Below are 21,527 nucleotides of genomic sequence, written 5' to 3'. Positions count from 1 at the left end.
AGCTGTGGTACCCATCAGTACTGACTATTTACAGGTACGTAAGACGCTGTCCAGATCAGCTGTGGTACTCATCAATACTGAATATGCTCCAGTCAAGAAATGGACAATGCTATATACCGTAAATATTCGCGTATAGTGCGCACTTTTTTTCAAAAATTGACAAGTGAAAAAGACCACTGCGCACTATACGCAAGTACAAGCCTTTTCCCAGTGAGAATGGATGTGATTTGACGGAGATTTGTGATCGTTTCCTTTCACAGCAGGATTGATTTAATACTTATATATATATATATTACATATATAAAGCATTAAGAAAGTAATAGTTAACAAATCATCAAAGAAATGATTAGTTATTTTAATGTTTAATTTCTTGAAATTGTGTATTTATCAGCAATTACGTGGATTTATCGTCTGCACTGTAGATTTATCCATTACACATGTTAATTCATTGATATAAAAGTTGTGACCAGCACGACGACTGCAGACTTGTTTCCGTACTGTATACAAAATGGCGGCCTGTGTTACATTCGGCCTACGTAGCAGTCAGCTTACTATTCAATCTTGTTATAATTGAGCTTAATTAGCTTTGTATGTTCGTGGAAAAATACCACAAGAGACCATACCTGCGTGAAAATCACAAGGTAATTGAGAGTAGGATTAATTATTTTGTTGGTACAACAGCGTAGATGGGACCGCTACAATTTGCAAGCTGACTAGGCCTGTGGCGATATAATGTAAACAACCTGTCAATCCAATGTGTCAAATCTGACCGGTGATTCCAATTAAATGTGGTACATTGTAAATTAGCTTTCATAAGTTACAAAGTCCTATCATCTTATGCTTTAAAATTCATCTACCGCTCAGTTGAAAATTGAAAAAAAAAAAAAAAAAAAAATAAATTTGAAAATGAACCTCAAAAACGTACCTGCGCACTATACGCGAGTGCGCACTATACCCGAATATTTACGGTAGTTACTTTGATACTTTGATAATAGCTCAATGCGTATCAAAGTCAAGATTTCTAATTTTTGAGTTCTTATTAATTAAATACCAAGCATCAGAAAGGGATTGAAATTTGTAAGGAATATTAAGGTTAAATTTTCACTGTTGAAATTCGTTGTTGCTATTTCTTCAGTAGGAAGGATATTTTTCTGAATTATGGGTTCCCTCAGCTCATGATTAGGTATTTTCAATTTTGAGACTAGAGGAATGTAAAGAGCTATGATGATTACTTTCCGTCCTAGGTATTCAATGGATTGCGTGTATTGGCCACTTACGATGAAAGCTACCAGGGACCCAAAGATATCACAACCTCAGAACAGATGGTAAGTTTTACAGTAGCTCTCTGATGTTATTACTATAACATTGATTATCCCGGTCTGTCTGATGTCTGTACAGTGATTATCACTGTCTGTCTGGTGTCTGTACAGTAATTATACCTGTCTGTCTGATGTCTGTACAGTAATTATCCCTGTCTGTCTGATGTCTGTACAGTAATTATCTCTGTCTGTCTGATGTCTGTACAGTAATTATCGCTGTCTGTCTGATGTCTGTACAGTAATTATCTGTCTGTCTGATGTCTGTACAGTAATTATCACTGTCTGTCTGATGTCTGTACATTGATTATCCCTGTCTGTCTGATGTCTGTACAGTTATTATCACTGTCTGTCTGGTGTCTGTACAGTAATTATCTCTGTCTGTCTGGTTTCTGTACATTAATTATCTGTCTGTCTGATGTCTGTACAGTAATTATCTCTGTCTGTCTGGTGTCTGTACAGTAATTATCTCTGTCTGATGTCTGTACAGTAATTATCCCTGTCTGTCTGGTGTCTGTACAGTAATCATCCCTGTCTGTCTGATGTCTGTACAGTAATTATCTCTGTCTGTCTGATGTCTGTACAGTAATTATCTCTGTCTGTCTGATGTCTGTACAGTAATTATCCCTGTCTGTCTGATGTCTGTACAGTAATTATCCCTGTCTGTCTGATGTCTGTAGAGTAATTATCTCTGTCTGTCTGATGTCTGTACAGTAATTATCCCTGTCTGTCTGATGTCTGTACAGTAATTATTCCTGTCTGTCTGATGTCTGTACAGTTATTATCTCTGTCTGTCTGATGTCTGTACAGTAATTATCACTGTCTGTCTGGTGTCTGTACAGTAATTATCTCTGTCTGTCTGGTGTCTGTACAGTAATTATCTGTCTGTCTGATGTCTGTACAGTAATTATCCCTGTCTGTCTGATGTCTGTACAGTAATTATCACTGTCTGTCTGATGTCTGTACATTGATTATCCCTGTCTGTCTGATGTCTGTACAGTTATTATCACTGTCTGTCTGGTGTCTGTACAGTAATTATCTCTGTCTGTCTGGTGTCTGTACAGTAATTATCTGTCTGTCTGATGTCTGTACAGTAATTATCTCTGTCTGTCTGGTGTCTGTACAGTAATTATCCCTGTCTGTCTGATGTCTGTACAGTAATTATCTCTGTCTGTCTGATCTCTGTACAGTAATTATCCCTGTCTGTCTGATGTCTGTACAGTAATTATCTGTCTGTCTGATGTCTGTACAGTAATTATCCCTGTCTGTCTAATGTCTGTACAGTAATTATCCCTGTCTGTCTGATGTCTGTACAGTTATTATCTCTGTCTGTCTGATGTCTGTACAGTTATTATCTCTGTCTGTCTGATGTCTGTACAGTAATTATCCCTGTCTGTCTGATGTCTGTACAGTAATTATCCCTGTCTGTCTGATGTCTGTACAGTAATTATCTCTGTCTGTCTGATGTCTGTACAGTAATTATCTCTGTCTGTCTGATGTCTGTACAGTAATTATCTCTGTCTGTCTGATGTCTATACATTAATTATCTCTGTCTGATGTCTGTACAGTAATTATCCCTGTCTGTCTGATGTCTGTACAGTAATTATCCCTGTCTGTCTGATGTCTGTACAGTTATTATCACTGTCTGTCTGGTGTCTGTACAGTAATTATCTGTCTGTCTGATGTCTGTACAGTAATTATCTCTGTCTGTCTGGTGTCTGTACAGTAATTATCCCTGTCTGTCTGATGTCTACAGTTATTATCACTGTCTGTCTGATGTCTGTACAGTAATTATCTCTGTCTGTCTGATGTCTGTACAGTAATTATCCCTGTCTGATGTCTGTACAGTAATTATCTCTGTCTGTCTGATGTCTGTACAGTAATTATATGTCTGTCTGATGTCTGTACAGAACTTATCCCTGTCTGTCTGATGTCTGTACAGTAATTATCCCTGTCTGTCTGATGTCTGTACAGTAATTATCTCTGTCTGTCTGATGTCTGTACAGTAATTATCCCTGTCTGTCTGATGTCTGTACAGTTATTATCACTGTCTGTCTGATGTCTGTACAGTAATTATCTCTGTCTGTCTGATGTCTGTACAGTAATTATCCCTGTCTGTCTGAAGTCTGTACATTGATTATCACTGTCTGTCTGATGTCTGTACAGTAATTATCCCTGTCTGTCTGATGTCTGTACAGTTATTATCACTGTCTGTCTGATGTCTGTACAGTAATTATCCCTGTCTGTCTGATGTCTGTACAGTAATTATCTCTGTCTGTCTGATGTCTGTACAGTAATTATCCCTGTCTGTCTGATGTCTGTACAGTAATTATCCCTGTCTGTCTGATGTCTGTACAGTAATTATCCCTGTCTGTCTGATTTCTGTACAGTAATTATCTCTGTCTGATGTCTGTACAGTAATTATCCCTGTCTGTCTGATGTCTGTACAGTAATTATCTCTGTCTGTCTGATGTCTGTACAGTAATTATCTCTGTCTGTCTGATGTCTGTATAGGGACATTCCCGTCGGTCCGTCCGTCTGTCTCTGTCCGTCTGGCTTGTGTTTTCCGTCTGTCTCTGTCCGTCTGGCTTGTGTTTTCTGTCTGTCTCTGTCCGTCAATGGCTTGTGTTGCTTTACATACAATATTTGTTTGTAGGCAGCCTACCTCCAGCCCCGTCTACTGGGTGTGATAGCTTTCTTTGACTCCCAGCTTCTGACCTTGAGCATTCCTTTGGAGGACAAAATCCTGGTAAGTGTTGGAGGAGTGTGTCGGACCTGTGAGTAAATTGGTGTGTAGTTTTGTATGTATCATATAACGATACATATCACGATATATGAGAAGCTGATGACCTATCAGATATCTGGTATTCCATCGTACAGTAGTCATGTTTTGTTTTTGGTATTTCCGGAATATCCGAGTCCCACAAAGCGTTCTTGAATTTAGATAATTTGGATTTAAAAGAACTCCAACAGGCAGCTTTATAAGCCGCTGGAACGGCCTTGTCAACCATGTTGTTCACTACAAAAGGTAAGATAACGTTGGTCAAGGGAGATAACTACACGCTTTTAAGTACAGTGCATTCCGCTTAATTGGGTTGCCTATTTGCGGGGTCTTTTTACCCGATTAACTCTTTACCACGCGTAAGCGCCATCTGACGCCCTATCTTTATTTCCGCGGAAGCGCCGTCCGACTCCATAGCTCACTGAAACAACACGAAATCCAATGTAATGTTTTTATTAACCAGTTCTAATCCTTACCTGAATAGGAATTATAAGCTAACGTTGGGCGTCTGTCCTTTTACTGCTCGCTACTCTTTTTTTAATAACTCACCTGTGTACCGGTGTTGTCACATTTCCCCGTGGCGAACCCCTCACTTTGGATTCGCCACATACAGTAAGCGGTGATATAAATCGATCTGTAATAATGTCAGACCCAAAAACCTTTTGTTTTGGTTTCTGCTTCGAAGATTTTACATCCCAGAAGTAAAAGTTTAATTGTCTATTAGCTTAATTATGCTTTTAAACCCCCATTACGTTGACCTGCTGCTGACTCTAAAAATAACATTTAGTTTTACCCACAATTCTTAATCGACTTCCTGTTGGGGAAAAACCCCACGAGGCAGAATTAACAACAACACAGTTCTGAACATGACAAAACCCGACATAACATTATCGTTTAAGGTAATATTTTACCGTTTTTGACATTCTAACCATCTAAATTACCTTATTTGTTAATAAATGTCTAAAACTTCAAGAAATACGTGATGACTTTCGTGAAAATCGGAGCATTTCTATTTTTTTTGGTCCGATTGTTCTATTCGAATAACCGAAAAATATGACTTTTCTAACCCAATTAAACAAAAAATTTTAACATGATTTAAGAGAAAATGGCTTTGGTTTTTGAAATTTTACCCAAATAAACGAAATACCCGATTAAGCGTTACCCGATTAACTGGAATGTACTGTATTGCGATACAAATCAAGGATAGGCGATACATCGATGAACCATACTGCAATCCAATACATTGATGCTTCAGTGATTCCTTACACCACCATTGGTATGGTTGTCTATGTACTAATTGATGACGTACGTTACCCATAACAAAAGTGACAAATATGTTAATAATATGGAGATTTAAAAATTAAAACTTTACGATTTGATGACAAAGCTTATTAGATGCTATTGTTGTAGTACTGTTAATCGGTTAATCACTTTTATGATTACATTGATTGTTTTATTCAATATTTTAAATGTACATCAATTTGACAATCTGTACTAAGTCTTGATAAATCCATTAGTCTCTGAGAACTGATATGTTTGTAATTATATGGGGGGGGGGGGCTGTTCTTAGATTTTAATATACAATACAAATTCAGTCTGAAAAATCAGAAGGAAAGAAAATGATATTTTGTGGTATTGTTATTTTGATAGACAATGGAAAGTTTGACATCAATCATACGTCTGATGGGGTCAAAACATATTGGAGTGATCCGTCACAAAGTGGTCAACACTCTGAGGTAATTAACGAGTCTTTATTCTGACATCTCCACTGTCCCATAGACGTTTGTCAAATATATTTAGATTTGAACATTTTAACTGTTTTCTGTTACATATAAATGCCTAATTACATGATATGTATAAAAGTTACGTGCATGTCTCCATGTTTTCTGACTCATGATATGATTGATTTTATGAATTTTCATCAGATTTTTTTTTTCTGTCATTTAGAATGTTAACTGTCACTTTATATCTCTGAATAAGTGTAGATGATTCAGACCCACAAATGATCAGATGTTTGAGTGGTAGGTATGTTTTGGTCCCCCCCCCTGTACAGGAGATGTTTGAGTGGTAGGTATATTTTGGTCCCCCCCCCCCCCCCCCCCCCCTGTACAGGAGATGTTTGAGTGGTAGGTATATTTTGGCCCCCCTCCCTGTACAGGAGATGTTTGAGTGGTAGGTATATTTTGGTCCTCCCTGTACAGGAGATGTTTGAGTGGTAGGTATATTTTGGTCCCCCTCCCTGTACAGGAGATGTTTGAGTGGTAGGTATATTTTGGTCCTCCCTGTACAGGAGATGTTTGAGTGGTAGGTATATTTTGGCCCCCCTCCCTGTACAGGAGAGGTTTGAGTGGTAGGTATATTTTGGTCCCCCCTGTACAGGAGATGTTTGAGTGGTAGGTATATTTTGGTCCCCCTCCCTGTACAGGAGATGTTTGAGTGGTAGGTATATTTTGGTCCCCCCTCCCTGTACAGGAGATGTTTGAGTGGTAGGTATATTTTGGTCTCCCCTGTACAGGAGATGTTTGAGTGGTAGGTATATTTTGGTCTCCCCTGTACAGGAGATGTTTGAGTGGTAGGTATATTTTGGTCTCCCCTGTACAGGAGATGTTTGAGTGGTAGGTATATTTTGGTCTCCCCTGTACAGGAGATGTTTGAGTGGTAGGTATATTTTGGTCTCCCCTGTACAGGAGATGTTTGAGTGGTAGGTATATTTTGGTCTCCCCTGTACAGGAGATGTTTGAGTGGTAGGTATATTTTGGTCCCCCCCCCCCCCCCCCCTGTACAGGAGATGTTTGAGTGGTAGGTATATTTTGGTCCCCCCTATACAGGAGATGTTTGAGTGGTAGGTATATTTTGGTCTCCCCTGTACAGGAGATGTTTGAGTGGTAGGTATATTTTGGCCCCCCTCCCTGTACAGGAGATGTTTGAGTGGTAGGTATATTTTGGTCTCCCCTGTACAGGAGATGTTTGAGTGGTAGGTATATTTTGGCCCCCCTCCCTGTACAGGAGATGTTTGAGTGGTAGGTATATTTTGGCCCCCCTCCCTGTACAGGAGATGTTTGAGTGGTAGGTATATTTTGGTCTCCCCTGTACAGGAGATGTTTGAGTGGTAGGTATATTTTGACCCCCGTCCCTGTACAGGGGATGTTTGAGTGGTAGGTATATTTTGGTCCCCCTCCCTGTACAGGAGATGTTTGAGTGGTAGGTATATTTTGGTCTCCCCTGTACAGGAGATGTTTGAGTGGTAGGTATATTTTAGTCCCCCCTGTACAGGAGATGTTTGAGTGGTAGGTATATTTTGGTCCCCCCTGTACAGGAGATGTTTGAGTGGTAGGTATATTTTGGTCCCACTCCCTGTACAGGAGATGTTTGAGTGGTAGGTATATTTTGGTCCCCCTGTACAGGAGATGTTTGAGTGGTAGGTATATTTTGGTCCCCCTGTACAAGAGATGTTTGAGTGGTAGGTATATTTTGGTCCTCCCTGTACAGGAGATGTTTGAGTGGTAGGTATATTTTGGTCTCCCCTGTACAGGAGATGTTTGAGTGGTAGGTATATTTTGGTCTCCCCTGTACAGGAGATGTTTGAGTGGTAGGTATATTTTGGTCCCCCCATACAGGAGATATTTGAGTGGTAGGTATATTTTGGTCCCCCCTGTACAGGAGATGTTTGAGTGGTAGGTATATTTTGGTCTCCCCTGTACAGATGTTTGAGTGGTAGGTATATTTTAGTCTCCCCTGTACAGGAGAGCCATCATCAATCATTAATATAACAAGTATGTACAGTTGATTCCCCACCGACAGGATTGGGCTCAAGTGTAAAGACAAGCAGATGATGGAGGTGTCCTGTCGCGCCTGGAACTGTTTTGTTACCAGGTAGGTCTGATAAAAACCGAAGAATGTGGTGATTGTTTGCTTTCAAAGCTAAAAATTTATGTTTGAATAATTGAATAAGCATATTTAAAATTTTTATGTTTGAATAATTGAATAATCATATTTATACTGTAAACATACTCTTTTATTGGCGACTCAAATTTTAACACTGTTCTGAATTTTAACAGATTAGCACATTAATGAGTTGGTGCACCAAACTTTTTATAGAAACAGTATATAGAGCGTGCAATTACCAAAATCAAATTTTAGGCGATAATGCTTCTAGCATGAAAAGCGCGGAAATAAGAATTCTTGCTAAAATATTTACGTTTACAGTTGTAATCATGGTAAAATTATGATCATATACACTACCCACAATACATCTAAACACTTGTTACTTATATATATACCTACCCTATTATAATCTCTCAACTGGTGAAAATGGGGGACTATAGGTTTCCTCTCCGTCCCTCTTCTGATGTAAGTATGTCACATCAAAGATTGTCAGCACTCTAGCAGCTTCGTTCTTTGAGGAATTTTGATCAAACTTCATACAATGGTAAAGGACCCTAATATCTTGGACAAGTTCGAGTTTCAGGGATTTCGGGTCAAGGTCACTTATGATTTTAGGGGACATGTATTGCTTATATAAAACCCAGTGACGTAATAAAATGTCTCCCATGTACTTTAGTATCTCTGACATGAATGGAGGTTTTGGAATGTGAATGAGGTTTTAAAGCAAGAAGTAAAAATTATGTAGATATTTTACTGTAGCTGATTCTTTTGAAAAGTGAATAAAGTTTCAACAAAAGAAAAGAAATTCTGTAAACATTTTAAAAGTATAGAATGATTCACTTGGTCAGATGCTGCCACAACAGTTAACAGTAACAACACGTTTACAGTAACACGTTTACAGTAACGACACGTTTACAGTAACAACGCATTTACAGTAACAACACGTTTACAGTAACAACACGTTTACAGTAACAACGCATTTACAGTAACAACACGTTTACAGTAACAACATGTTTACAGTAACAACATGTTTACAGTAACAACACGTTCATGTTTACAGTAACAACACGTTTACAGTAACAACATGTTTACAGTTATAACACGTTTACAGTAACAACACGTTTACAGTAACAACACGTTTACAGTAACAACATGTTTACAGTAACAACACGTTTACAGTAACAACATGTTTACAGTAACAACATATTTACAGTAACAACACGTTTACAGTAACAACATGTTTACAGTAACAACACGTTTACAGTAACAACACATTTACAGTAACAACACGTTTACAGTAACAACACGTTCACGTTTACAGTAACAACACGTTTACAGTAACAACATGTTTACAGTAACAACACGTTTACAGTAACAACACGTTTACAGTAACAACACATTTACAATAACAACACGTTTACAGTAACAACACCTTTACAGTAACAACACGTTTACAGTAACAACACATTAACAACACGTTTACAGTAACAACACGTTTACAGTAACAACACGTTTACAGTAACAACATGTTTACAGTAACAACACGTTTACAGTAACAACACGTTTACAGTAACAACATGTTTACAGTAACAACACGTTCATGTTTACAGTAACAACACGTTTACAGTAACAACATGTTTACAGTAACAACACGTTTACAGTAACAACATGTTTACAGTAACAACACGTTTACAGTAACAACATGTTTACAGTTACAACACGTTTACAGTAACAACACGTTCATGTTTACAGTAACAACACGTTTACAGTAACAACATGTTTACAGTAACAACATGTTTACAGTAACAACACGTTTACAGTAACAACACGTTCATGTTTACAGTAACAACACGTTCATGTTTACAGTAACAACACGTTTACAGTAACAACATGTTTACAGTAACAACACGTTTACAGTAACAACATGTTTACAGTAACAACACGTTTACAGTAACAACAGTTTACAGTAACAACATGTTTACAGTAACAACATGTTTACAGTAACAACACGTTTACAGTAACAACACGTTCATGTTTACAGTAACAACACGTTTACAGTAACAACACGTTTACAGTAACAACACGTTTACAGTAACAACATGTTTACAGTAACAACACGTTTACAGTAACAACATGTTTACAGTAACAACATGTTTACAGTAACAACACGTTTACAGTAACAACACGTTTACAGTAACAACATGTTTACAGTAACAACACGTTCATGTTTACAGTAACAACACGTTTACAGTAACAACATGTTTACAGTAACAACACGTTTACAGTAACAACATGTTTACAGTAACAACACGTTTACAGTAACAACATGTTTACAGTTACAACACGTTTACAGTAACAACACGTTCATGTTTACAGTAACAACACGTTTACAGTAACAACATGTTTACAGTAACAACATGTTTACAGTAACAACACGTTTACAGTAACAACACGTTCATGTTTACAGTAACAACACGTTCATGTTTACAGTAACAACACGTTTACAGTAACAACATGTTTACAGTAACAACACGTTTACAGTAACAACATGTTTACAGTAACAACACGTTTACAGTAACAACATGTTTACAGTAACAACATGTTTACAGTAACAACACGTTTACAGTAACAACACGTTTACAGTAACAACAGTTTACAGTAACAACATGTTTACAGTAACAACATGTTTACAGTAACAACACGTTTACAGTAACAACACGTTCATGTTTACAGTAACAACACGTTTACAGTAACAACACGTTTACAGTAACAACATGTTTACAGTAACAACACGTTTACAGTAACAACATGTTTACAGTAACAACATGTTTACAGTAACAACACGTTTACAGTAACAACACGTTTACAGTAACAACACGTTTACAGTAACAACATGTTTACAGTAACAACACGTTCATGTTTACAGTAACAACACGTTTACAGTAACAACATGTTTACAGTAACAACACGTTTACAGTAACAACATGTTTACAGTAACAACACGTTTACAGTAACAACATGTTTACAGTTACAACACGTTTACAGTAACAACACGTTCATGTTTACAGTAACAACACGTTTACAGTAACAACATGTTTACAGTAACAACATGTTTACAGTAACAACACGTTTACAGTAACAACACGTTCATGTTTACAGTAACAACACGTTCATGTTTACAGTAACAACACGTTTACAGTAACAACATGTTTACAGTAACAACACGTTTACAGTAACAACATGTTTACAGTAACAACACGTTTACAGTAACAACATGTTTACAGTAACAACATGTTTACAGTAACAACACGTTTACAGTAACAACACGTTTACAGTAACAACACGTTCATGTTTACAGTAACAACACGTTTACAGTAACAACACGTTTACAGTTACAACACGTTTACAGTAACAACATGTTTACAGTAACAACACGTTTACAGTAACAACATGTTTACAGTAACAACACGTTTACAGAAACAACATGTTTACAGTAACAACACGTTCATGTTTACAGTAGCAACACGTTTACAGTAACATGTTTACAGTAACAACATGTTTACAGTAACAACACGTTTACATTAACAGTAACGACATGTTTACAGTAATAACATGTTTACAGTAACAACATGTTTACAGTAACAACATGTTTACAGTAACAACATGTTTACAGTAACAACACGTTCATGTTTACAGTAACAACACGTTCATGTTTACAGTAACAACACGTTAACAGTAACAACATGTTTACAGTAACAACACGTTCATGTTTACAGTAACAACACGTTTACAGTAACAACATGTTTACAGTAACAACATGTTTACAGTAACAACACGTTTACAGTAACAACACGTTTACAGTAACAACATGTTTACGGTAACAACATGTTTACAGTAACAACACGTTTACAGTAACAACACGTTTACAGTAACGTTTACAGTAACAACACGTTTACAGTAACAACATGTTTACAGTAACAACACGTTTACAGTAACAACACGTTTACAGTAACAACATGTTTATGGTAACAACACGTTTACAGTAACAACACGTTTACAGTAACAACACGTTTATAGTAACGACACGTTCATGTTTACAGTAACAACACGTTTATAGTAACGACACGTTTACAGTAACGACACGTTTACAGTAACGACACGTTTACAGTAACGACACGTTTACAGTAACAACACGTTTATAGTAACAACATGTTTACAGTAACAACACGTTTACAGTAACAACATGTTTACAGTAACAACATGTTTACAGTAACGACACGTTTACAGTAACGACACGTTTATAGTAACAACATGTTTATAGTAACAACACGTTTACAGTAACAACATGTTTACAGTAACAACATGTTTACAGTTACAACACGTTTACAGTAACAACACGTTTATAGTAACAACACGTTTACAGTAACAACATGTTTATAGTAACAACACGTTTACAGTAACAACACGTTTACAGTAACAACACGTTTACAGTAACAACACGCTTACAGTAACAACATGTTTACAGTAACAACACGTTTACAGTAACAACATGTTTACAATAACAACATGTTTACAGTAACGACACGTTTACAGTAACAACATGTTTACAATAACAACATGTTTACAGTAACAACATGTTTACAATAACAACACGTTTACAGTAACAACATGTTTACAGTAACAACACGTTCATGTTTACAGTAACAACACGTTTACAGTAACGACACGTTTACAGTAACAACATGTTTACAATAACAACATGTTTACAGTAACAACATGTTTACAATAACAACATGTTTACAATAACAACATGTTTACAATAATAACACGTTAACAGTAACAACACGTTTACAGTAACGACACGTTTACAGTAACAACAGGTTTACAGTAACAACACGTTTACAGTAACAACATGTTTACAGTAATAACACGTTAACAGTAACGACACGTTTACAGTAACGACACGTTTACAGTAACGACACGTTTATAGTAACGACACGTTTACAGTAACGACACGTTTACAGTAACAACACGTTTATAGTAACGACACGTTTATAGTAACAACATGTTTACAGTAACGACACGTTTACAGTACGACACGTTTACAGTAACAACACGTTTACGGTTACGACACGTTTACAGTAACGACACGTTTACGGTAACGACACGTTTACGGTAACAACACGTTTACAGTAACAACACGTTTACATAACAACACGTTTACAGTAACGACACGTTTATAGTAACAACATGTTTATAGTAACAACACGTTTACAGTAACAACACGTTTACAGTAACAACACGTTTACAGTAACGACACGTTTATAGTAACAACATGTTTATAGTAACAACACGTTTACAGTAACAACACGTTTACAGTAACAACATGTTTACAGTTACAACACGTTTACAGTAACAACATGTTTATAGTAACAACACGTTTACAGTAACAACACGTTTACAGTAACAACATGTTTACAGTAACAACATGTTTACAGTAACAACACGTTTACAGTAACAACATGTTTACAGTAACGACACGTTTACAGTAACGACACGTTTACAGTAACAACATGTTTACAGTAACAACACGTTTACAGTAACGACACGTTTACAGTAACAACATGTTTACACTAAAGACACCAACTGAGAGTCTGCCTTGAAAGGATAAAAAGAGGAAACACTGATAAATTAAACATGTTTACAGTAACCGACACGTTTACCGTAACGACACGTTTACTAGTAACAACCTGTTTACAGTAACAACACGTTTACAGTAAGCCACGTTACAGTAACAACATGTTTACACTAAAGACACCAACTGAGAGTCTGCCTTGAAAGGATAAAAAGAGGAAACACTGATAAAATTAAAATTTTGAATGTTATGGGACATTGAGATACTGATGTTATGGGACATTGAGATACTGATTTTATGGGACATTGAGATACTGATTTTATGAGCGGGCTGAAGTTAGCAGCGGATTCGTTATTCGTTATTGGGGATTCAGTTTTTTAGGTTTAAATTATGTTTCTTTTTATTGACATTTTGACGATTGGATTCAAATAACAAATCCGTTTCGGCCGTGGATTAGAGATTCATTTACATATAAGTATTTCTTATTATATGTGATTCGGGATATCGAATAACGAATCCGCTGCCAGCAGCGGATTGGGGATTCAGTTTTTAGCCCACCATCATCAGATGGTGGGCTATTCAAATCCCCCTCCGTCCCTCCGTCCCTCCGTCCCTCCGTCTGTCCGTATTGAAGTTTGTTATCGCTATATCTGAGAAAGTACTGAAGGGATCTTTCTCAAATTTCATATGTAGGTTCCCCTTGGTGCCTAGTTATGCATATTGCATTTTGGGACCGATCGGAAAACAAGATGGCCGACAGGCAGCCATCTTGGATTTTGACCATTGAAGTTTGTTATCGCTATTTCTGAGGAAGTACAGAAGGGATCTTTCTCAAATTTCATATGTAGGTTCCCCTTGGTGCCTAGTTATGCATATTGCATGTTGGGACCGATCGAAAAACAAGATGGCCGACAGGCAGCCATCTTGGATTTTGACCATTGAAGTTTGTTATCGCTATTTCTGAGAAAGTACTGAAGGGATCTTTCTCAAATTTCATATGTAGGTTCCTCTTGGTGCCTAGTTATGCATATTGCATTTTGGGACCGATCGGAAAACAACATTGCCGACAGGCAGCCATCTTGGATTTTGACCATTGAAGTTTGTTATCGCTATTTCTGAGAAAGTACTGAAGGGATCTTTCTCAAATTTCATATGTAGTTTCCCCTTGGTGCCTAGTTATGCATATTGCATTTTGGGACCGATCGGAAAACAAGATGGCCGACAGGCAGCCATCTTGGATTTTGACCATTGAAGTTTGTTATTGCTATTTCTGAGAAAGTACAGAAGGGATCTTTCTCAAATTTCATATGTAGGTTCCCCTTGGTGCCTAGTTATGCATATTGCATGTTGGGACCGATCGGAAAACAAGATGGCCGACAGGCAGCCATCTTGGATTTTGACCATTGAAGTTTGTTATTGCTATTTCTGAGAAAGTACTGAAGGGATCTTTCTCAAATTTCATATGTAGGTTCCCCTTGGTGCCAAGTTATGCATATTGCATTTTGGGACCGATCAGAAAACAACATGGCCGACAGGCAGCCATCTTGGATTTTGACCATTGAAGTTTGTTATCGCTATTTCTGAGAAAGTACTGAAGGGATCTTTCTCAAATTTCATATGTAGTTTCCCCTTGGTGCCTAGTTATGCATATTGCATTTTGGGACCGATCGGAAAACAAGATGGCCGACAGGCAGCCATCTTGGATTTTGACCATTGAAGTTTGTTATGGCTATTTCTGAGAAAGTACTGAAGGGATCTTTCTCAAATTTCATATGTAGGTTCCCCTTGGTGCCTAGTTATGCATATTGCATGTTGGGACCGATCGGAAAACAAGATGGCCGACAGGCAGCCATCTTGGATTTTGACCATTGAAGTTTGTTATCGCTATTTCTGAGAAAGTACTGAAGGGATCTTTCTCAAATTTCATATGTAGGTTCCCCTTGGTGCCAAGTTATGCATATTGCATTTTGGGACCGATCGGAAAACAACATGGCCGACAGGCAGCCATCTTGGATTTTGACCATTGAAGTTTGTTATCGCTATTTCTGAGAAAGTACTGAAGGGATCTTTCTCAAATTCCATATATAGGTTCCCCTTGGTGCCTAAATCTTAAATTTCATATATAGGTTTCCCTTGTTTGAAAAGTACTAGAGGTTTCTTCTGAATTTACACAGACTAGTAAGACTTAGAAGAAGAGAAAAGTAGAGAAAAGATCAATCTGACATGGAACCTATGAAGAACATTCAATGGTGGGCGCCAAGATCCCTCTGGGATCTCTTGTTTAGGTTTAAATTATGTTTCTTTTTATTGACATTTTGACGATTGGATTCAAATAACAAATCCGTTTCAGCCATGGATTAGAGATTCACTTACATATAAGTATTTTTCTTATTATATGTGATTCGGGATATCGAATAACGAATCCGCTGCATTGGGGATTCGAATAACGAATCTGACGTTTTGACGATTGGATTGAAATAACAAATCCGTTTCAGCCGTGGATTAGAGATTCAGTTACATATAAGTATTTTTCTTATTATATGTGATTGGGGATATCGAATAACGAACCCGCTGCCAGCAGCGGATTGGGGATTCGAATAACGAATCCGCTGCAGCAGTGGATTGGGGATTCAGTTACATATACATATTTTTCTTATTATAGGTGATTGGGGATTCGAATAATGAATCCGCTGCCAGCAGCGGATTGGGGATTCCAATAACGAATCCGCTGCCAGCAGCGGATTTGGGATTCAGTTTCTTAAGCCTAATTGCTATTTTTATACCCCCGCCATGAAATGGTGGGGGATGGTGGTATAGAGGAGTGTCTTCAGTAATACCAACTATATTTTATGAATGTGGCTAATTATTTGATATTTTTAAAAAAAATATTAGCAACACGAATGAAATATATTTGGTATTACTGAAGATACTGTTAAATATTCTGTTCATTACATTCCATAGTAAAATATACCGAGGCAGCTCAATCTCTCCCAGAATCCATTGTAGTCCCTTGTCAGTGGCTTACAAATGTACGCAAAATTGTGACGTTATATGGCCTATATTCTATCTTACATTATACATCCTATAATTTCAAATCTTTACTTTCCGCATTGTCGTTTTTAAGCAGTGTTCTGATTGGTCAAATCAGAAAAAGTGATATTTTTCAAAATATCATTTTGATAGAATGAATAATTCTCAATATTTCACAGGTAAAAATCTAATAAATAGTGTTCGCGTGTCCGTCCCGTCCCGTCCCGCTTCAATATTAAACTTTATTAAAACATATCCTGTAATAGCGTTTGTTCTATCTGATTATGGATATTGATGGGAGAAATGATACCATGACAGCACTCATTATAAACAATTAAAAAAAACAAAAAAAACAGAATAACGATTCAAGATGGCCGCCAAATAGAGATTTCTGATTGGTCGATACTTAAATATCGTTCGACTTTTATGAAATTTGGTATAATATGCAGTCTGGCTATACAAAGACAATGGCATTATTTATTTTTGTAAAAAAAAAAAAAAAAAGAAGAAAAAAAATTCTGGCCCCTTATTGGTTAAAATACAAACATTATCCAAGTATCGATAACTAATTTCATGTGAAGACGGGACCATTTATGTCTTACAGACATTTCTAGTTCTTATAAAATATGATTTGGGGTTTCAGTTACATACATGTTCAATTGATATTTTTCCTTTTAATATATGATTGGAGATTCGAACAACAGCAGAATAGTTTAACAATATTATCCTATTTGTAGCATAAATATAATAACCAAGATTATTTTACTGATATAATTTTAGATTCCGTATACATGTTTGCATTCCAATCAAACCTTCAGCTATATCGAAATGATACTCTGGTCTTTATATATTACAATATATAACATAGAGTGCTGGCGAAGAAACATAGAACTTTGTCTACTTGTAAACAGACGATAAACCTCCCACAAGAAAGAAACTCTTGGCAGCAGATTTGAACTAGAATTCCATTATTGTTGATTGAATTACCAAGTAATTATATCATTGTAATACCCGCAAATTACCATTTTCGTAATTTATGATAAAATACGTCAATTAAACATCATAAACTGAATCCACAATACGCTATTGGCAACAAATTTGCTATTCGAATCACAAAATAAAAATGAAAAATCGAATCTCCAATCATAGTTTATCAAGCGGATTCGTTATTTGAATCCCCAATCACATATAATAAGAAAAAAATACTTATATGTAACTGAATCCCCAATCCACTGTTGCAGCGGATTCGTTATTTAAATCCAAACATTAAAATGTCAACTTAAAGAAAGATCATTTAAACATAAAAAAAAAACCTGAATCCCCAATCCGCTGCTGGCAGCGGATTCGTTATTCGATATCCCCAATCACATATAATAAGAAAAATATTTATATGTAACTGAATCTCTAATCCACGGCTGAAACGGATTTGTTATTTCAATCCAATCGTCAAAACGTCAATAAAAAGAAACATAATTTAAACATAAAAAACCAAATCCCCAATCCGCTGCTGGCAGCGGATTCGTTATTCGAATCCCCAATAACGAATAACGAATCCGCTGCTAACTTCAGCCCGCTGATTTTATGGTACATTGAGATACTGATGTTTTGTTGACAATTTTGTTTAATTTTCTCGTTTGGTGTACAACAGCCTGGAGTTACCTTTCCTTGGTCAGATGATGTCCCAGATTATCGCCACCCTACTACCCCTGCTGGAACCACTCCCCAAACAAGTCGCCGATATTTTCTCCTACATCATTGTCGACAACAGGTTGGTGTTGATTTATAAACTATCTCTATGTGAGCAGTGGTGATTTATAAACTATCTCTATGTGAGTGGTGTTGATTTATAAACTATCTCTATGTGAGTGGTGTTGATTTATAAACTATCTCTATGTGAGTGTTGATTTATAAACTATCTCTATGTGAGTGTTGATTTATAAACTATCTCTATGTGAGCGTTGTTGATTTATAAACTATCTCTATGTGAGCAGTGTTGATTTATAAACTATCTCTATGTGAGCGGTGTTGATTTATAAACTATCTCTATGTGAGTGGTGATTTATAAACTATCTCTATGTGAGTGGTGTTGATTTATAAACTATCTCTATGTGAGTGGTGATTTATAAACTATCTCTATGTGAGTGGTGATTTATAAACTATCTCTATGTGAGCGGTATTGATTTATAAACTATCTCTATGTGAGCGGTGTTGATTTATAAACTATCTCTATGTGAGTGTTGATTTATAAACTATCTCTATGTAACACTGTAGTAGTAGGACATATGGGTCATTAAACTGCTTCTATTGAGTGGATAATTCATGCTGATGGAAATTATTTCTTCTGAAACCTGCTATTGTCACACTAAAACCTGCTATTGTCACACTGAAACCTGTTATTGTCACACTGAAACCTGCTACTGTCACACTAAGACTTGCTGTTTCCTGGCACCCCAGTGTGGTCAGCCAAAGGAGCACAAGACAAACCACTACATATAAGTGAACAACATTTGTTTATGAACAAAAGACTCCAACACAGACTGAAGTTATACGACTATTTATTATACTAATACATTGGGCTAAGGGGCTATAACAGCTGTGGTGCTTAATTAACTCTCTCTAGTAGATGACCTGGCCAACATAAAATTTATAAGAGATACACTAAAACGGAATTTAGCTAGCTTGACTGTTGTGGTAGCTAAGTGAAAGCTGTTCCTGTTGGCCAGGCCATGTAACTGAATCGAGTCAACTTATTAGTAGAGATAAACAAATTCTTGGGGGACTTATGAATTACAAATGATGTAAAATGCCCAAATTGAAGATGGACCAAAGCTGAAATGCCCCCCCATGTTTGTATATATTTAGAATATAGCCGATATTTAATTGTCCTTACAGGGAAGTTTTACACGAACATTTCCATGAGATCTACTTTCTGCCTGACATTCCGGAGCTTGCTGAGTGTAATGGTGTCCTGAAGCAGTATGTGGAAAGTCCATCCAGGTATTCCTTGTTTGTCCACTTATTTTTCCTCTCCGTCCATGTGTCTGTCAGTCCGTCCACTCAATTTTCCGCACTTTTCTCAGCCATGTTTCAAGGTATGTTGGTGAATATTGATATGCAACTTCAGTACAAGTAGCTTCAGGTCAAGTTCGAGTTTCTGGGTTTTTGGGTCAAGGTCACTGTTTCTATTTTTAGCGGGGTCCAGTAGGGGATTTGTATTGCTTTAGCAATACCCAGCATGCTTGTATTTGTCCTCCGAGTATTCTGACATCTGTTATATGTCTTAAACACCAAAAAGCTCATTCCCCACTCAAACCTCTAATACAGTCAATGTGTTGGATTACACAGGGTATCAGATTTCACTTTGCTCAGGACATTACAAACCTATTAAATTTGTAATTGGCCAAAAATGTATAATTAAAAAAATGAAGATGTCACTACCTAAATCAACATACAGTCAATAACTCCAGTCAATAACTCCAGTCAAGTTTTGTAATGGCCACCATGGTATAAAGGGGTCGCACAGGTCCTGAAAAACCCTTGAAAATGACCTTTAGTCTTTAAAAACCCTTGAAAATCAATAAAAGTTCTTGAAAAACCCTTAAATTTTTGAAAATTGTGTTTTTCATTGTTTTCATCTTTTTTTAGGTCACCTGAGACAAAGTCTCAAGTGACCTATTCTAATCGCCTTTTGTTCGTCGTCCCTGGGGTCTCATGTTTGGCCCTGGGGAGGGGGTAAACTTTGCTATAGTTTATATAGGAAAATCACATTTTTGGCTATCATTTGTTTTATTTCTATAGGAATTCATTCTAACTTGGTTAACATTATCAGCATGGGATGTCAGTTTGATGGTATGCACATGTTGGCCTTGACCAACCCCCAGGGGCTGATGGGTGGGGCCAAAAATCTTCTTCTCAACTTCCAGATAAGGTAGAATCAAATACTCTTCTCAGATAGAAAGGTCTTAAGGTGCTGGTGCTGGTGACTGGGGTCTCATGTTTGCCCCTTTGGAGGAGGTTCCCTTTACTGTTGTTTATATTAAAAAGGAAATCACATTTTTGACTATCGATCATTTGTGTCATTTCTGTTGGAATTAGCAGTTTTGGAAGGCAGTTTGCTGGTATGCAATTATTGGCCCCCCGGGGCTGGTGGGCAGGGTCAAAAAGGGTCAAATTTACAGAAATATTTCAAAACTTGTTTTTAAATCAAATGAATTTCTTGTTGAAAATGTGATGATCTTAATATTCATATTTTTTATCAGTAGAGGGATCTTTTTTTTGTTGTTGTAAAGTTTATCTGGGTTTGGTTCACAAGTTTACTCTATCCGATCTTAGTCAGTATAGTGCTTGCATAGCTCTGGGTTCACTATTTAGCCCTTAATTTTTTTTGAGAAAGTCTTGAAAAACCCTTGAAAAACCCTTGAAAAAATCTTGAATTTTGACTTCCAAAATCTGTACGACGCCTGGTGTAACAGACAAAGGACATGTGAGTAATTGAGATGATCACTCGATGGATGATGCTGTAGTCTGATGATCTTGTAACACTGTTTGATTTTGTGTCCTCCAGCCAATCAGATCTAAAGACGATCTTGTAACACTGTTTGATTTTGTGTCCTCCAGCCAATCAGATCTAAAGACGATCTTGTAACACTGTTTGATTTTGTGTCCTCCAGCCAATCGGATCTAAAGACGATCTTGTAACACTGTTTGATTTTGTGTCCTCCAGCCAATCAGATCTAAAGACGATCTTGTAACACTGTTTGATTTTGTGTCCTCCAGCCAATCAGATCTAAAGACGATCTTGTAACACTGTTTGATTTTGTGTCCTCCAGCCAATCAGATCTAAAGACGATCTTGTAACACTGTTTGATTTTGTTTTCTC

General features: G+C 36.9%; 1 protein-coding gene across 1 annotated transcript in view; it reads left to right on the top strand.

Moving 5' to 3' along the window:
* The window catches only part of LOC117335230 (serine/threonine-protein kinase ATR-like), a 136,551-nt gene that overhangs the window by 50,842 nt on the left and 64,182 nt on the right, over positions 1 to 21,527 (top strand). Inside the window, exons 30-35 of the mRNA XM_033895220.1 lie at positions 1,245 to 1,325; positions 3,973 to 4,065; positions 5,749 to 5,834; positions 7,900 to 7,971; positions 18,297 to 18,416; positions 19,541 to 19,645. Coding sequence (XP_033751111.1) covers positions 1,245 to 1,325; positions 3,973 to 4,065; positions 5,749 to 5,834; positions 7,900 to 7,971; positions 18,297 to 18,416; positions 19,541 to 19,645 — 557 coding nt within the window. The remainder of the gene's footprint in view (positions 1 to 1,244; positions 1,326 to 3,972; positions 4,066 to 5,748; positions 5,835 to 7,899; positions 7,972 to 18,296; positions 18,417 to 19,540; positions 19,646 to 21,527) is intronic.

The sequence above is a fragment of the Pecten maximus genome, chromosome 9 (assembly GCF_902652985.1).
Source record: "Pecten maximus chromosome 9, xPecMax1.1, whole genome shotgun sequence".
NCBI classification, from domain to species: Eukaryota; Metazoa; Mollusca; class Bivalvia; order Pectinida; family Pectinidae; genus Pecten; species Pecten maximus.
The sequence above is the reverse complement of the archived record's forward strand: the minus strand, read 5'-3'. Positions and strand labels throughout refer to the sequence as shown.